This window comes from Varanus komodoensis, unplaced genomic scaffold, assembly GCF_004798865.1.
Source record: "Varanus komodoensis strain SLA01 unplaced genomic scaffold, ASM479886v1 scaffold17, whole genome shotgun sequence".
NCBI lineage: Eukaryota > Metazoa > Chordata > Lepidosauria > Squamata > Varanidae > Varanus > Varanus komodoensis.
In genome coordinates, this window is record NW_025335505.1 from 2,141,134 (window position 1) to 2,159,259 (window position 18,126).

Below are 18,126 nucleotides of genomic sequence, written 5' to 3' on the forward strand. Positions count from 1 at the left end.
GCCCTCAGGAAAGAAAACCGAAATAGCACAGTTGTTGCAGGTCACCACCTCTGTGCAGTCTTCTTAGTCCGTTCTTTGTGATTCTTTCTTGGTGGGTGGTTGCAACAACTGGTGTTTTTTTCCTGTCTTCACTAAAGGTTAACAACACAGTCCTACCAGTAAAACAGTAAGAGTGTGTTACGTGAAAGGAAACAAGTGTGTGGGGGATCTAAGAGGACAAAGGAAGAGAATGACAGAAAATAAACACTGGTGACCTCTCCCTTGATGTCCCCTGTGGAACTCCAGCACCAAACTCTTGCTACAAAACTCTTGCTTATTCTCCCTGGGAACTTGGCTGCTTGTATCTTAGAGGCCCTAGACCAGCTGCAGCAGCTTCCTCTGATCTGCTCAGCTAAGAGTCAGGAACCAGAATGAATGTTATGAGTTAGTGGGTCACAGATTTGGCAGTTCAAGTGCAGTGAATGAGAGGTAGGATTCAAGTTATGCGACAGACATGTCTATTTATGCACCTGGTGATCATGAAAGCTTATTTACTGTGATGCTCATAAGGCATTAAAATTTGCTTCCTTCAATTTCATCTGCCTGCATTTTCCATACCAAGCACTATGTGGCACTAGAAGATGTAAAACCCTCAATATGAAAGGTACTTGATCATTCTGAGGAGATAACAGAGGTTGCACTCAGACCTGAAGGTCAAAGTCAAATAACCAGCAATCTGATTATGGGATTTAGGATGCAGTACTCACACAGCCCTCCCTCACAGGTAGTATTGGATTACAGCATCTATTAAAAATAATGAGGAAAAGAGTCTGACATGTAATTTCCGCCAGCCAATCCTGCTTTTGCCAGCATATATAAAATACAGATATATGAAGATCAGAGCAATAAAAAGGGCTCTGATATGCATTAAAGATAAACATGTAACAAGCCTTACTTTTTTTGAACAGGATTTTTTTACTCCACTGGGGGAAAAGAAGGGCATAGAACTAGATTTTTTTTTCCTGTAACAGCACTGAAAAGCAAGTATTTGACAAATTTCATGCATTCAGAATTATATATTTCAAATTCATAGAGAAGGCTAATGACCCAAGCTAGATCAATGCCTAGATGAAATATCTAATTATAGGCTTCAGGACCTGAATTTTGCTTTATGCAGTCTCTAAATCTCCATATCTAAATTCTAAATCAAAACACAACATTTGTTTTCCGCTTAAACTCTTTGCAGCCATATCCACTGTAGTTTTAAATAAAAAATGTTTTAGATACCAATTTCAAGTTCTGCACTGTATGTAACTGTATCTAACTGAATTGTATTTCTGAATTAATACTAAGAATTGATACTAAGATAATGAATCTGATGACCAGTGAAGTTCTAAATATTATACTGTTTTCCTTTTAGCATTTCAGAACTTACTCTGTTGTCAGTAATTCTACCCTTGAGAGCAGAATAAATACACAGAGGCAGGCAATGGTTACAGATCATGACTAAAGTCAAACAAATTAAACAATGAATACTGATCTTTAAACATATTTCTTCTGAGGATATTAAGCTCCTGTCTACTAACCTTGTCTAGTAATGCCTGTAACAGGAGGAGGCAAATTGTTTCAATTCAGATGTTTTGGCCTACAATGCTGATTAACCCTAATGAGAATAGACAATAGTGGGGGATGATGGGAGTTGTAGGTGAAAACATCTGGAAGGTGACAAGTTGCCCACCTCCTCTCTTTTTCTCTTTTTCACACATGCACACTCCACTTGGCATGATAAATTCCCAAAACAGTACTCTCATTTACAATACCAACTCATCTGGATATGAACAAATCTATCTGTTAAGCATTTGTATAATTTCCCAATGTTTTATCTAGTTTTCTGTTCTGCTTTTACATGGTTAGCAAAACAAAACAAAATCCTCAGCACATTACTTATTTTAAACATCTAAATTAAACACAGTTAAATAAACATTTTCCCTCAAAATGGTAGGCCCCCCTAGCATGAGAACAGTATTGGATTCTATCCCATGTTTAATTATTGATTTTCTAGTTTGATTGTTCACTAAGCAAAATGTCAAACAAAAAGTCTGTGAAGGGATACATCTTACTCATTGGCAGGACAGACATATGTCACAGGTGAAATTTTTATCCAAATGCATATATTGTCACCTGATTTCATACTGTTTGATTTTGAGAGTGACTACTAGTCAACACGTATTGGCTAAATACCTTTTTCAACTTTATGACACCTTCTTGTGTGTTCTCATCTGTGCTGATGTCAAACAAATTCCCACCATCACCAGGAACAATCATGTATTCAATTTCTGCATTTTCCCCAAAGTCAGGATCCACTGCTCGGATTCTTCCAATGGCTGAACCAACAAGAGAAGACTCAGGTACTTTCAGGTGGAAGATACCTATGATAAATAATCAGTTATTCTGAGGTGTTATTGACAATTTACAGAGAGATTATCATGAAAAAATGTAACATGTTATTCTTGTTATGATAGCACATTAACACTACGTATTCGAATGTAAGCTACATGGATTCCTATGGAGCTGACACTGAAGTGACTTTATTTAGGACTGCAAGCTAAGGCATTATGCTATCCATATATTAATGGTCATGATAATATCACTTATGCTTTCTACTGGATTTAAAATGAATCGGTATTTAAAATTAATCAAAATGTTCAGCTTCAATATTCAAGTGTAAAATGTGAATTTTCAAGTTTGGAATTTAGTTTTAGACTATAAAGGTATAATTTAACCTGACATAACATGAAATTTGAGTATTTCCATCTTGTAGGTAGTTCTTGGTCATTTCTTCTTGGGTAGTTATGAGCTATGAATAGTCATATAGTAATATTATTGCTGATATAAAAATGTTTTCAGAAACCTAAATACAATTACATGTCAGTTATTGTTTATTGTATTGTCAATATAAAAAAGTGCAAACTTTCTAACAAATTCCTTAAGCTACCAAATGACAGATATGTCAATTAAAAAGGGCTCTAGCAATGTAGATGTAAAATATTTAGACCATAAATGTTACATATTCAAGCAGATTGAAGAAAAAGATTGAGAGTATTTAAAAAAATTCCACCCTGTATCAGCTTCAGGTATTATGTAACATAAAAGCTATGCATGGTTTTCTTAATATTTATATTTTTATTTCAATTTTATAATCTTTCAACATAATCAAACATCAGCAAAAAATCATTGGGAATACAAAACAAGAGTAGAACCACAAATACAAAGGGGGGGGGGAAACAAAACAAAAACACACATACACACAAAACCCCGCAATAAACCCAGCAGCAATAGCTACTAAGTAATGATCAGAGTTACACTGAAGTGGGCTTGAAAGTATAACTAATAATACAGGTCTATACATATATGTCCACACATATGCACACAAATATCCAAAGTTTCTGTTCCATATCACTAACATAGGATGAAGTAGGTAGATCAAATTTTGGAATCAGTGTTGAGAAGACGTTGTCCGTATATTCTTGCACTGAATGCCAATGTTGTGCCTTCAGTCCATTGTGTAGTTGAGGGAGATGATTTGTCTTTCCATCCACACAGCAGGAGTCACTTAGCCACTAAGAGAATTCATATCATCCTCTTGTGGTGGCCAGAGGAGAGCTTCCAGGATGTGGGAATGTAATTCAACAATACAATGACATCTTTAAAGAAGAATGATGTAGTTAGGAGAAGTTGATGTGTGTGCATGTTCTTGCTTGCTTCTCTGCTGACCCTCCTCCTGATTTGATCATAGGCCCTTCAAATCCCATTTTAAGCAGAGGCGCTCTCTGCTTTGGTTTGATATAGTGTTATTTATGTGTCCATTGAAATTTAAATTGCATGTCCATATAAAACCTACTCCCTCAATAAAGATGGTGATAGGTGAGCCTGTACGCTATTGTCCATTCAGGCACTTGTTTTTTGTTTGTTTAGCATAGCGGACTAATTCCAAAGGATCTCCCCACCTCCCCCCAGTAGCTTCAGTAAATCCATTTTGGAGAGAGCAATATTGGTTATTTCTGGATCTGGGTCCTTCCCAAGTTGTCTGTTCCATGGGAAGGTCAGAAGAAGATAATGAGGAAGAAGGACTTCTCAGTGGTGGTCTCCCAATTATGGAATAATTACCAACCTTGTGGCAATCTTTTCTGATAAGATTAGGGATTTATGAGAATCTATGGTAGGAGTGGGAATCCATCAGTATCCCTGAGCTGGGCTTCCTGGAGTCCAGTCCACTTTGTCACAGCTATAAGTACAGGTTCCTGGTGGGCACACGGAGAATTTGCATAGTAGAAATCAAGCCCAATGAGAGCACTGAGTAAGTTTTTTATTGTATATTTTTAAGGCCTTAATCTTTTTAAGCTGCCAGAAATCTATTATTCTATTAGACAGTGAATCAATGAAATGAATGATCTCCCCTCTTTGCTTCCCAACGTACTCTATGTAATGCACAGAATCAAATAGTAGAACACCAATCCACAAACTAGGTCTCACCTAGCCTTTGAAATTTGCATTTAGTCATATGTTGGAATATAGTTCTTCAACAACACACACAAAAATGTATATATTAGGTATACTGGAAAGAATATCCTTTAAAAGTGCACTACGCTAGGAAAACTGCATTATGCTGGGTGCCTGATCCAAAACTGCTTGCAAAATGTGTATATTAGGCAAAAATGCATATAAAGTGCATGTTAAGAACGCATGTTAAAGTACATGCAAACTTTAAATTCTCAAAGATCAGGACAAATTAAAATTTAGGCTGGGAATATCCTTAGTATTTGAGGGCAAATACTTTAGATTGGAAAAACTCAACACTGAGAGAAAACTGAACTGATGTTCTTGCCTATCTCTAATGTACCCACTGTTTTTCTAGGTTAGGTGAGGGGAACAATTGTATTATACTCTCCCCCCTGGCCCCCACTAGTAAAATTACACAATATCTCAGTGTAGAAACCAAGGAATTAGTTGGCCTAATTTGCTACATTTTCTACAGGGCTATAGCAAAATGAATGGACTAGGTTGTGAAAAGCTGGACATAATTTTTAATAACCCATCCCATCCCTTTCCTTTTCAAAGTAATATGCTGCAAAGTTTTTTTAACACCTTTTGCAAAAGAGGAATGCTTTATAATACAAATACCAGGAAATGTCAAATCAGACCAGTCTGGGGGCGAAACTGCACTTTCTTCTAATTACACATAGTGAAGCAAAATGTGATAGATTCATTTACTCCCGAGTAAGTGCATGCAGCCTTCTGTTGAGATAGCATGCTCTGGATGAAAGTCCCCATGCCCCTCAGGGTGTGATGCTACCTGATCCAAATTATTGCTATGCACACTTAAGTTGGAACTAAATTGAATACTATGTGTACCATTTGCAGTTTCGAATTCCAAAGTTTAAACATGACAAGTGTTCATCTGCTTTTGCATTTTAGAAATACTAAAATGCATTTTAGATTTTGCATAAATCAAAAGTTAAGTTTTGATTGCATAAATCAAAACTTTGTAACCACTCCTGTGAAGTGGACTGCTAACTTCCTGGCCACCATACAGGTTTTGTGGGCACAGGCAGGAAACAGAAATCCAGCTGACAAGCTTTTTGGTATCTGATAGGTCACAATATATTTGAGAGAAAAAGTATGTCTTAATCTACACAGTTTGATGCAGCAAAAGACAACAGGGGTATGAAATTCAATCATACCCCTGTTCAAATTCAATCAATAAGAGAAGAATTTCTGTGTTAAAGAACATGTTTGACTGTACATAAGTAAGTCAAAGACGTTGCATAATACTTATTTCAAATTGTTTAGGTAGCAACTCTGAATTTCCAACAACTTGACATTCCATTGCTTTCCAGATATTCAGAAGCAATAAAAGCTGGGTCATTTGGATTAATTGGAAACTCTCAAGGATTTTTCAACTCCCGTCAAACTCAGATTTCTGATGATGTGCCATGCAATTATGCAGCCATCATCCTTCAGTAATAATACCTCCATAGCATATTGGACATCCTAATAGATTTTACCTTGGCAGCACATGCTTAAGGAAAATAATGAAAACAACCAATATGCATTTTTGCCCAACTGAGGAGCAAAATGTTACATTCACTTAGCTGATTACTTAGACTAAGAATGGGGACAGAAGACTGTAACAGGAGAATGAATTCACAAACACATAGCACCTCCATCAAAGCCTTATGTGATGATTAAGCTTTTATTCTTAATTAGTATGCTGTAATCAGACTTCATCATACTTAACAGTGGAGACCTTGGGATCTTTCATGATGAATTTCTCCATTGGTTCTATTGGAACTACACTAAACAGGACTAAAAGGGTACATCTATACATGCTTGCTCAGAAGTAAGCCTGAGTAAGCTCTGGGTTCACTAGAACTTTCTTTGTGGTAAGTGTGTTTGGGGCACACTCATTATCCATTCTGCTTGAGTTAGTCTTGATGACCAGGGTATAATGGGGTGAGCTGGTGTGAATTGAATGTAGATTGTTCAGCTCACGGTAAATGAGCTTTGCTAATTTATTTATCATATGGCACATTCACATCACACTTCAATAAAAAACACAGGCATAAAAACATAACATACAAAATGTAAAATCCAAAATATTATAAACGTGTATCTGAATCACAGATATACTTTTTCGCTTTGAATGTCACAACCAGGAAATCAACTCACCTTTACAAGCTCTATTTTGTCACTCTGTCACTATGATAGTTTGTCTTTCGATCCCTCAATCAGAGCTGGATGATCGTATTTTTCCCCACATATAAAGGGCATCTGCACATCTGCCATGGCCAGTGCAAATTCGATTTAGTATTCTCTACATCACATGGAGCTGGTCAAATCGAGGAAGTTTTTCCAAGATGCAGGACAGACTATGACATTGTGCAGTGGGAGGGGGGATTTTCCATCCAGTGTTGTTGCCACATATTGTGAATATTAAAATCAACTTCTACAAGTGCCTTAGCATTAGTAATAGCTGGATGTCTAGATCTCAGCCCGATTTGCTCAAGGCAGTCTGTATCACTCAATATTGGCAGCTGGGAGTTATCAGTGATCTTCAAATACTCTTAGAGGAGGACAGGTCTTCCTTCTGGAGCAGGTATATGACTCAGAACAGGCAGCCAACATGTGGGAGTAGATTAAATGTCCCACTGACAATATGCATTGACTCATGTCAATAAGTCCGCTGCTGAATAAACCAGGGGACAGTGACTATTCTCATCCATGACATTCCTTAAGTCACATGTGTCCCCTGGGTGCTAAAGAACAGTCCCTTCACCCAGTTATTCCTAGTGATCTCCTGGCTATGTCACATTTTATGAAATGCCCGAGCTTTGCTAAGTTGGAATGGTATGGACTGCAGCCAGAGGAATCCCCACACGTGGAAGGCAGAGCAGGGAATTAGACTCAATGGCCTTATAGGTCCTGTCCATTCTACTTCCGTTTCATTCTATTCTAATATATTCTAAATAGGGCTTGTGACTTCTTCACATTTAGCCTGTTCAAAACTCGGAGTGCATTTCTCTCCCGCAGTTACTGGATATGAGCAGGAACATTTCAGCTTAAGATTTTGATGCAAAGCAAAGCTCACAGACAACTAGTTTTTTCTGTTGCTGTGATGTAATGCAATGTAATTTAAATTTGGATATATTGACTGATTTAAGGCCAGTCAATAGTATTCATAGTTTAGGTAGGACCTGAGCTCAACTCTGCCTTGTCCAAATCAATCCAATGCATTATGCTGGTTCTTAGGAAACTTTACAGTGTTACCAATAATTTAGGTCAAATTTATTTGATTTGTATCCTATTTTCCTACCAAACATGACACTCAAGGCAGCTTACAATCACTAATGGAACTTGATAGAACAGTGCAAAACAAATACAGTAAAACCCAAGCAGGAAGAATCAAGTTGTGATATGAGTATATGAGAAAGCCCCATGCAGCTGCTTTACCATGAGCTGAACAATACTTAAATCCATTCTTCTCAGACTTCCCAAGACCATAAGGCATGGTCTTGGATAAGCATTTACAAAATCACTTTATTATCGGGTATTTGAGTTGCCCAAGCCAAACCAAAGAAGTCACAAAGCAATATTGAAATATGTGATACTCGATATTTCAATATGTGAGATGCATGCCAAGCAGCAGGCCTGCACAACTACTGACCCACCAAGGTGAAGGCTACCCTTCAGCCGTGTGTTGTGACCTGTTCAGAATTTGACAACTCATCAAATTTTAGCAGTCCTCGTACAGGTCAACTTGTGGGCTGGGTTCAGCTTACTGTGCAGGCTTGACCTGGACAAATATTAGTTTCCAAATATCTGTAATCATCATGTAAAAAAGAACAGGAAGGAAAAAGTAAAGCTACCAGAAAAGAATGAAGTTGCTGACCTCTCTGAAGCATTTCCAAGTATCTGATTGTTGGATCTAAACCCTAACCCTAACTCCGATGCTAATACCAACCCTAATTTGGTCATGGAATACCCCAAACTCTGTGTGGAAACCATGAATTTTCAGAATTCAATGTTTAGGGGGAGTATTTTTCCCTCTGCTCATAGTTCCTGGCCTCTCCAAAGCATTTCCAAACCTCGGAGTGTAAATGGGAATCCTAGTTTTCCAAACCTGAACCCCAACATGGATGTTCACTGGAACCCACCTGTGTGGGTGCATTTTCAAAATCCCATTGAGTGGCGATTTTTTTTTTTTTACAGTGTTCAAGTGTCTAAGGCATTTCCAAGCCTTGGATATTATGTGGAAACCAGAGATTCCAAACCCTAACCCTAACCCAAATTTTAATGGAAACGCTAATTTGGCCATGACATATGCCTACGTCTAGATCAGGGGTCTCAAACTCAACTTACCTGGGGGCCGCTGGAAGTAGAGTCTGGGTGAGGCTGGGCCGCATCAAGTATTCCACCACCACGGTGGTGGTGGGCCGCTCATCCTGAGGCCGGACTGGGAACCGCCGGCGCTTTGAAGGCCGCAGGGACCTTCCCCCGTGCCCCGCCTATCCTGGCAATTGGCCCGTGGGCCACGAGTTTGAGACCCCTGATCTAGATATATTTTCAAAATTCATAGTTTAGGCTGGTTATTTTTCTCACTGCTCATGGTTTCAAGCCTCTGTGAACCCTAGTTTTCCAAGCCCAAACCGTAACCTGGATAGTGCTCCATTACCTTATTTAGCTGATGAAATACACATGTGTCTGGGTGGATTTTTGAAAGTCTGCATGTGGGATGATTTTTTTCCCCATCACTCATAGTTTCTGGGCTCTATGAAGCATTTCCAAGCATGGGATTGTTTGCTGGATCTCTAGCTTTCCAAACCCTAAGAAGCTCATGATCTGAGCCACAGTCAGCTCCTGGTCTTGTTTTTACTGGCTGCATAGAGCTTCTCCATCTTTGGCTGCAGAGCACATAGACAATCTGATTTCTGTGTTGACCATCTGGTGATGTAGAGTTGCCTCTTGGGTTTTTGGAAAAGAGTGCTTGCTATGACCAGCGTGTTTACTATGAGCAATATTTTCATGGTGCCTGAGGTTACTATGAAGCCAATCAATTCTGTCCGCCCTGTGTGATATTCAGGGGGCAACAACACTCCCTGAGTATTTGTTCTGAAGAACAGAAAATCTCAGAATTAGGAATTTACTGGCAAATTCTATTTGTAATTCTTCAACACAAGTGCCAAAGATGTGAGAAACAGTGGTTGTTTCAATCATCATTGTATGAACTTACAAGTCACTGAAGGTTCCTCAAGCTAGATGGCCTGGCACTTCTCCAGCCCAATCTTTAAGGGACTATTACTGTAGTTGATATAGAGATGAAAGATAACCAGAGAGTAGTAACTGATGAAGAAAGGAAGTAATGACTTCTGTTTCGTTGTGTTCTTTATCTTTTTGATATTCTCTGCCTATCGTTTGGAGAGCTTCAGACCTCTAATGTCTGAGGTCCATCTGGTTCACACAAGATTGCCTTTGGTATGATACATTCAACTTTTAGTGAGCTCTAACCTTGTTCTAGAACATGGATACAGACCCTATTGCAACTGAATTCAAGTTCAGAGAATTCCATACTCCAGTGTTGTGGGGCAGAAGGCAAAAGAGAGTTGAAACAAAATAACAAAAATATCAGCACGCTTTGGCATAAAACTTTTGTTGCCAATAACTATATTTAGGTTTTCGCCTGAGCTTTTAAGGAGCTATCCTGGGGACGGGATAGGTTCTCCACTGAGAATAGTTCCTTTGAAGTTCAGACTGAAGTCCAGAGTGGATGCAGCACAACACTAACAATTGGAACCAGCAGCCACTGCCAAAGGAAAATACATCTGAGTCACAACTCCTGTGTGAGTTGTTTTGGTTTTAAATAACTTGAATGCTTTGGACACCATTCTTTCTAAACTAGGCGGGCACATCCTGTGATGCAGTGTGCGAAATGCAGCAAATATTTATTGTGGTCTGCATCTTACTAGTTAATTTTCCAGTTGGCTGGTACAAGAACAAGTAAACAAGCAGGCAGAAGGAATGGGTGAATTCTATGCAGCTGCTCTGGTTCCATGCAAGCATTTTTATTTCCACAATCTTAAAGTGTTAATTTTAAAAAATGTATGCTTGTTTGCATACATTCACCCACTGAGTAAAGCATGCTTGTGCACATTTTAGAAATGTATACCTTTCTCTTTGTTTTCCATATTATGTTGTAAGCCGCCCCGAGGCTTCGGCGAATGGGGCGGCATAAAAATGTTTTAATAAATAAATAAATAAAATATTTGCACACAATGCAGAACACTTTTTGTTTTGTGGAATACATTACAAGGTAGGAAATTTCTGACTGCATGCCAGATTTAAGTCTGTGTTTAGTTCCGGGGGTGGGGGGGATTCAGGAATTTCACAGAAAACAAAAACAAATTACCTGTTTCTATAAATAGAGATACAACCACAACTGAAATATGATGGTCCTGCAAGACTCATCATAATGACCTTGTTTTGGATAGAAGTCACAATTTGTTGAAACTTGCTCTAAGTTTTTTATAATTATTTTTATTTTCTTTTTGGAAATTGGCCATAATGCCATGAAGTTTCCCTTAGGTTTCCATGGCATTCTATTGGTTAGCTTTGAGAACACTATGGAGACTTGGATAATGTGGCAAGGAATGCATTCATGCAAGACATAAAGAGGGAAGAACATGTGAAGAATTTCGCTAATTGGTCCTACTATAAAGTTATAGCAATGAGAATAATATTAATCTGCCAAGTTTGGATCCGAGGCAGTGGCCACATAGGTGAAAGCCAACCTGAGACCACGGGAAAGGGCAGACTAACTCCAAATGTCACACACGCTTGATTTACTCAAAGGAAACACACTGTAATTTACACATGCACAAATTGCCTTTTGCTTAGTTGAAGTTACCCAAATGGCAACAGTGACTGGAGGAAAATGTCAAATTGCATTAAGCTCACTGCTTTACCTTTTGCCTTACCTGCAGAAAAGCCAATGTTTGCAGGGTAATAGAATAGTAATGAAGGAGGAACTGGTCAGTAATATGTAGAATGTGACCTCTGCATAGAATCTGAAAGGCCCCCCCACCACCAGCCTTGATGAGTTGCATTGGGGCTACTTCACAAATTGATTGCACCCCTTAGGGACTAGCTGCATGATAAGGATGCAAAGGCCATGCTTGCTATACTGTGAGTCACTCTACATTTATGTAAATCCTGGGGGAATGAGAAGAAGGGAAGGAGTACATTCACAGTGCTGAATCCTCACCCGGGTGTCACTCTGCACCCACCATCCTGAAACCACCACCCTCTAACTGCTTTTCTTCCATGTCTTGAAAGTCTGAAAGGGAAAACAAACAAAAATACAAACAAAAACAGTTGCAACCTGCCTCCTTTTCCCATAGAAAGTCTCCTGCATGGCAAGTAAGCTGGGGAAAAAGCTTGCATAGGGACCAACGGATATTTAGGGCCCTGTGGAGTAGCAGCAGTGCTGGGAAAAGGATTGGGGTCAAGGCCTCATGTGCCGAGGTGTAGCAATGCCCCTGTTTGGTCCCTCTTCTGACATCATTTAACTGATAGCAAAGGACCACCATTTAATTCTGGAAGACCTATGTGGGGAGCAACTTTTCTCCCTTTCCTTGATTGGGCTCAGGGAAGAACCAAACTGCTCTCCTCACCACACACAGCTTTTTAAAGGGAAAGTGAATTTGACAGCTCACTTCCTTTTTCCTTTGAAAAGCCGAGGGAAGATTGGGACACAGAGAATTGTGACAAAGGAGAAAACTGCTGCCTGAAGGTAGGAAAGGGGAGGAAATGTAAAGAGAACAAAGGCAGGAAATATGAAGAGAAGAACTTGTCAGAGATGGGGTGTTGGTTGTGAAAAAACAGCCCTTTGTTGGCAAACAATTCCTTGCACCTTTGTTTTCAATTGGTAGATTGCTGGCTGTTCAAAGAAAGGTGGGGAGGTGCATGCTGGAAGGTGGCATTGGGCATGTCTCTGTGTACTGCCTCAGCTGAGGCTGGGACTTTTCCTGTGGTAGTTCAGGGAATGAGCCTGAGCAACATGGACAACCCAGAGAGACAAAACAAGAATTGTTGGTGCAACAACCGTAATAACGCATCCAGGTCAACAGGGCATTATGAATGGGTTACTGAAACCTGCTTCTTCTGACAGCATTCATAATCTAAGGAAGTACTTCCTGATATCCAACCTGAAGCCTGCTTCCTTGAGCTTTGCTCCATTGGAATGCACCCTCCCTTCCACTGCAGGGAAGAAAAGATCATGGCCCTCCTTCATATGACATCCCCTCACATACCTAAAAGATCATCTCTGAGTCTCCCCTTCTCCAGGCTGAAAAGACCCAGTTCCCTCAATCTCTCCTCGTATGTCATCCCTCCTGTAATGTGTGAATGGATGAATGAACGAGCCTATTTTAGGTGAAGAAACTGGGAAGACCCTAAAGAATGGTAAGGAGCAGGATGGGAATAAAATGGACTCAAGGTTCCTGGATGAAAAGCAGAGAAATGCTGACAGAGTGAGAAGGTCATAATGCTTGGCAGATAGTTCCAAGGATGCCTTATAGGGAGAGATGTAAAGAGAACAAGCGATAAGAAAATTCCCGTGGAAGTGAAGCAATGAACCTGATGGGACTGGACAGTGAGTTCTACCCTAAAGAACAAAGAGGTCAAACAAAGTGCCCAGATAAAGCAGGGACTTTGTAAGCTTCATTGTACCAGACTCAACAGCGCTGCAATGTCTGTGTCACCCATTTCAGACTGATCAACTCCACGTGGGTTTTCCTGGTGAGTATGAAAGGATGAATGTTAGTGTAAGTGACTGAGTGATTTCCCCTTATACTATAGTCAATAAAAGAGCTCTTGATGTATAAATCGAGTACTGGCTATGTGTCTACTTCTATCTCCACTCTCTGAGCTCTTGGGTGGAAAAGAACAGAAATGTCCTTTTGTGAAACTCCCAACCTGGCTACCATTCTTATGACCCTGCGCTGAACCAATGCTGACCTAGCTATGCCTCTTCTGTAATGTGGAGTCCAGAACTGGATGCAGTACTCCAGTTGTGGGTGTGCCAGAGCTGTGTAGAACTGTATCAATACCTCCCAAGAACTGGAACCCAAACTTCTGGCTATACATCCAAGGGTGGCATTTGCCTTCTTAACTGCCGTGTCATACTGCTGGCTCACGTTCAACCTGCTGTCGACAAGTAAAAATCCCTCCGTCACGTATGTTTTAGTTTCCTCAAAATACATTTAAAGGTCAAACAGATTGATCACATGCTAAGATTTATCAGAGGTTTCCCTCCATTTCCCACACTTTCTTTGCTATGAATAAAGTTATATCCAGCAGGATCCCTCCCCTCCCCTCCCCTCCCCTCCCCCTCTCCCCCACACAAGTGCATGCACTTTCATATATCATGTTCAACAAAACTGCTGAATTTGCTCTCCTTTTGTTGAGTGTTTTATTGTAGATTTCATTGCTTTAATTATGTAAGTAATTATGAGAATCTGAGGACTGTATGGGTGAAAAAAATCTAAAATAAAGTAAAATAAAATATTTTATTTAAAGAAAAAATCTACAGAATTGTTTCTGTAAAGACTAGTATGCCCTTACCAGCTACATCCATAAATCTTCTATGGGCTCTGTGTTTTTTAGAGAACACCACAACTTTTGTTTTGCTATAATTCACAGCTAAGTCTTCTTTATGACACTACTCAGAAAATGCCCTCAGAAATTTTCTTAGGTCCACTTTTGTTTGAGAAAGAACAGCACTGTCTGCATACAGAAGAACAGAGATAGGTTTCATAGTCAGTTTGAAAGAATGTTTGCAAGCTGCATGTGTTTTACAAGTGTAACTGTAAAGTGGTAAACTTTCCATATAGAGACTGTATTAAATAATATTCAAGAATGAGAAGTAATTCCATCTGATTCAATGAAGCAGGAGAAAGACCCTTGGCCTCATAAGATTAGAGGATGGAGGTGGCCCCTAGAACACTTCCCAAATTAAACATGCATGACGTACGGCATAAATGTATCATTCCAGAATCTAATCTGAGGGTGTGTATTTGTGAGGAAAGGGGGACATGGGTTATGAATATAAAAGGCCTTGTCTGCAAACTTAAGAAATGAGCATCATAGAGCAATGACCATCCCCTGTTTTGTTAATCACCTGAATAATCTGCTTTGATCTCTTTATGTTTCTACTGACACAATTTTCCGGATCCAGCAACCCACCCTTGGGAGATGTCCAGTGCCATGCCGTTTCTATACCAACAGTGGCTTACAACATAGGGGAAAAAAGCATTTTATATTCTGATTTGGTATGGGAGTCTAAAGTTTCATGTGTATTTATTTTGACAGCCTTCTCTTTATGAATTTTATCAAAACATGTTACTTTATGAATAGTATTGTTCTTGTTATATGCATTCTGTATGGTTTTTAAAGAAAGCACAGAAATAATTTTAGAAAGATGACTTTCAGGAAAATGTGCCCTTAAATACATGATTGCTAGGTCCATAGCAGAGGCAATCAATAAATATATACTGCTGAGTATCCAAGGAAGGGTCATGGAAAAAACTTTAACTTAAGCATTTTCATCAGGAAGTTTCCCAGTGCTGAAGTGTCAAGTCACTAAAGTGTTGAAATGTGTCACTGCGTAACTCTTCAGCAGAGGAAAATGGCACAGTGGAAAACTACCAGCAATTTGAAATGATCTTGGACAATATATTAATTGGCTATAGCAGAAAATATTTAAACAAACTGGACATGGAACTAGTTCTGAAGTGGCTTCTGGAGAGAAGATATTCAATTCTACTCTCTGACTCACTAGTAATATATCAGGCATTTCTTGGGATGAATCTAGTATGTCCCTGCGCACAGGTTGTCTTCTGGTTCAGCTGTAGTGGACAGTGGTATTCCTGGAATACCAGTTTTGTTGATGAACTAGGAAATGTTACCCTACTTTTCACTAGAGTGCCTCCTTTGATTAAGCACTTCACAGTCCACTTAAATATTCCATTACTACCATTGACTATGTTAATTTAACACTCTTACATTCTTCTAGCGCCCTGTGCATCACTATCTATATATCTGTATTCCAGTAAAAGATTCAGGACGATCTTGATAAACTTGAACACTGGGATCAAAACAACAGAATGAGATTCAGTCAGGATAAGTGTCAAGTCCTCCATCTAGGAAAAAGAAACCAAATGCATTGATACAAGATGGGGAAAATGTGGCTCAGCAGAACTGAAAAAGAAAAAGATCTTGGAGTAATTACTGGCTAAACATGAGCCAATAATGTGATACAACTACCAAATGCTATTTTGGGATACATTAAGAGAAGTATTACTTCCAAATTTAGAAGCAGTTATTCCTCTATAGTTTCTCCACTGGCATCCTGTGTCCAGTTCTGGGCACCAAGATTTAAGAATGAAGCAGGAAAACTAGAAAGGTTCCAGAGGAGGGCAACAAAAATGATCCCATGTTTGGAAACAGTGCCCTAAGAGGTGAGACTGAGAGAACCGGGCATGTTAAGCCTTGAGAAGAGAAGACCGAGGGAATACATGATATCGCTCTATAAGTACCTCAAAGGCTGCCACAAAGAGGAAGGTCAAGGTCTCTTCTTGCTGATGCCAGAGTGTAGGACACAGAATAATCAATTCAAGTTGTGACAACCCAGATTCAGGCTGGACATCAGGAAAGCTTCCTTGCTGTCAGAGCACTCCAACAGTGAATCCAGCTGCCTAGAGAGGTGGTGGGCTCTCCCACACTAGAGATATTAAAAAAGAAACTGGAGAGCCATCTGAGTGGGATGGTGTAACCTGGTGTCTTGCAATGGCAGGGGGTTGGACTCAATGGCCTTCATGACCCCTTCCAACTCTAGTGTTCTATGGTTCTATGAAAATGTGAAAGTTGACCCTCATGACATTTGATGTAACAGTGGTGAAAGGTTTCCAACTTTAGGAATAAAACAACAGAAATACCTTCTGTTAGAAGTGCTCACTTTTGGATGGAAAAATAAAGCAACAATGATGATGATAACAACAACAACAAAACATAATCATAGCACAGAACTATAAGAGTCAGTCTCTTGGAATGTAAAGAATCAACCTCATGGCTTCTCTGTTGAACAGAATACTTGACATGTTCATTGCTAAACTCTTCCCCCCTCACACCTGCAAATGCCTGATTTTCTTAAGCCATTGCCTCTGTTACAAAGCAACATCTGGGGCTCAATATAAGCATTAGCAGGAGCAGTCAAAAACATCTCAAAAGAAAAAGTTCTGTGAAAATAGATTATCTGGAAAAAAGCCTGGAATCTCTGAAGAGGCCAGGTGTTGTACAGAATGCCTTGAAAACTGGTGCTTGACGGAACAAAAAGCAAACATTCAGGTTTTATGGAAGGATAATATTATGTCATCAGAGACATAGAAAACTTTAACTTTCCTAATGTCAGGAATATATATGTCTAACTACCAGGAGCACTGCGGAATCTCTTACAGGGAGTTCAGGGCTCAACTAGTAAAATTTTCATCACAGAGTTCTTTATCCCTGGGATGGACTTCTCATACCTTCCTGTATATATTGGTTGCATTGGAGTTTGCTCCTTCCTGCTGTTGAATGCTGCTGGTCCGGTTTTGGAAAACATGCAGTATGATGGTTCCAACTTATGTAATGAGTTGCTCTAAAGCATATGCCCAATGGGGGGATGGGCCAGTCAATGGCTGCAACTGAATGCTGAGAAGAAATCTCCTAGTGCCTAGTTAAGAGTAACAAGCAAAACCTGGAGATAGTAGATGGTTGTGAATGCGATTTGAAGGAGAAGGAACCTGCTGCCTGAGAAATGTTTAATAAGGAGGTACTGATTTATAGATTGTAAATAAATTCAACTTTAAACTCGATATAGCTTCAGTGGGAGGGAGTGATTGTGACTGTGTTGGACTAAGACAGAGATCATGCTGAAAAACAGTCAGGAAAAAGAACTTTGAAACTTAAAGCTAATTAAAGAGACTGGCTTACAGATTGTAAAACTTACAGCAGTTAAAACTTGATTAGATTCAGCAAAACTCCACTGTAAAGATGGATATGGTAAACAATACTAATGGGACTGGCTTGTGGTTTGTAAAAGAAAGTAAAAGCTTCATTTTCATTGTTTAAAGTGAAATTGAATCAGTGAAATTGAATCTTAAAATATAAAGACATATGGATTTACATGAATATTTAAAAAGCTATAAACAATGGAGATTATGATAAGTCGAATTCCTGAGTAATAGAGATTGTTGGGTCTAGAGGCAAAGAAAGCAATAGCAAAGAAGCCATTGAGAGCTCCATCTGCTGGATGAATGTTGAATAGATATTTTTTAATTTGGTGGAATAAAGTTTAAAGAATAAGTGATTTAACTGGATTTTGAATACTGATTTGTTAGACTTAAATTATTGATGCCATGATGACAACCCCAGTGGAAAAGCTCACTCTGTCTGGACACATGAAATAAGAAGACCATCAGATCTGAGTCTAAGTAGAGCTACCAGACTAACACCTACAGATTGAAGAGACATTGGTGGAATTGATATGGCTGA

The 18,126-nt window shown here is 39.3% G+C and overlaps 1 protein-coding gene across 1 annotated transcript in view; it reads right to left on the minus strand.

Annotated features, from left to right (window-relative positions):
• Positions 1–18,126, minus strand: part of CDH12 (cadherin 12) — a 109,414-nt gene that overhangs the window by 47,185 nt on the left and 44,103 nt on the right. Inside the window, exon 6 of the mRNA XM_044426267.1 lies at positions 2,221–2,408. Within this exon, the coding sequence (XP_044282202.1) occupies positions 2,221–2,408 (188 nt within the window). The remainder of the gene's footprint in view (positions 1–2,220; positions 2,409–18,126) is intronic.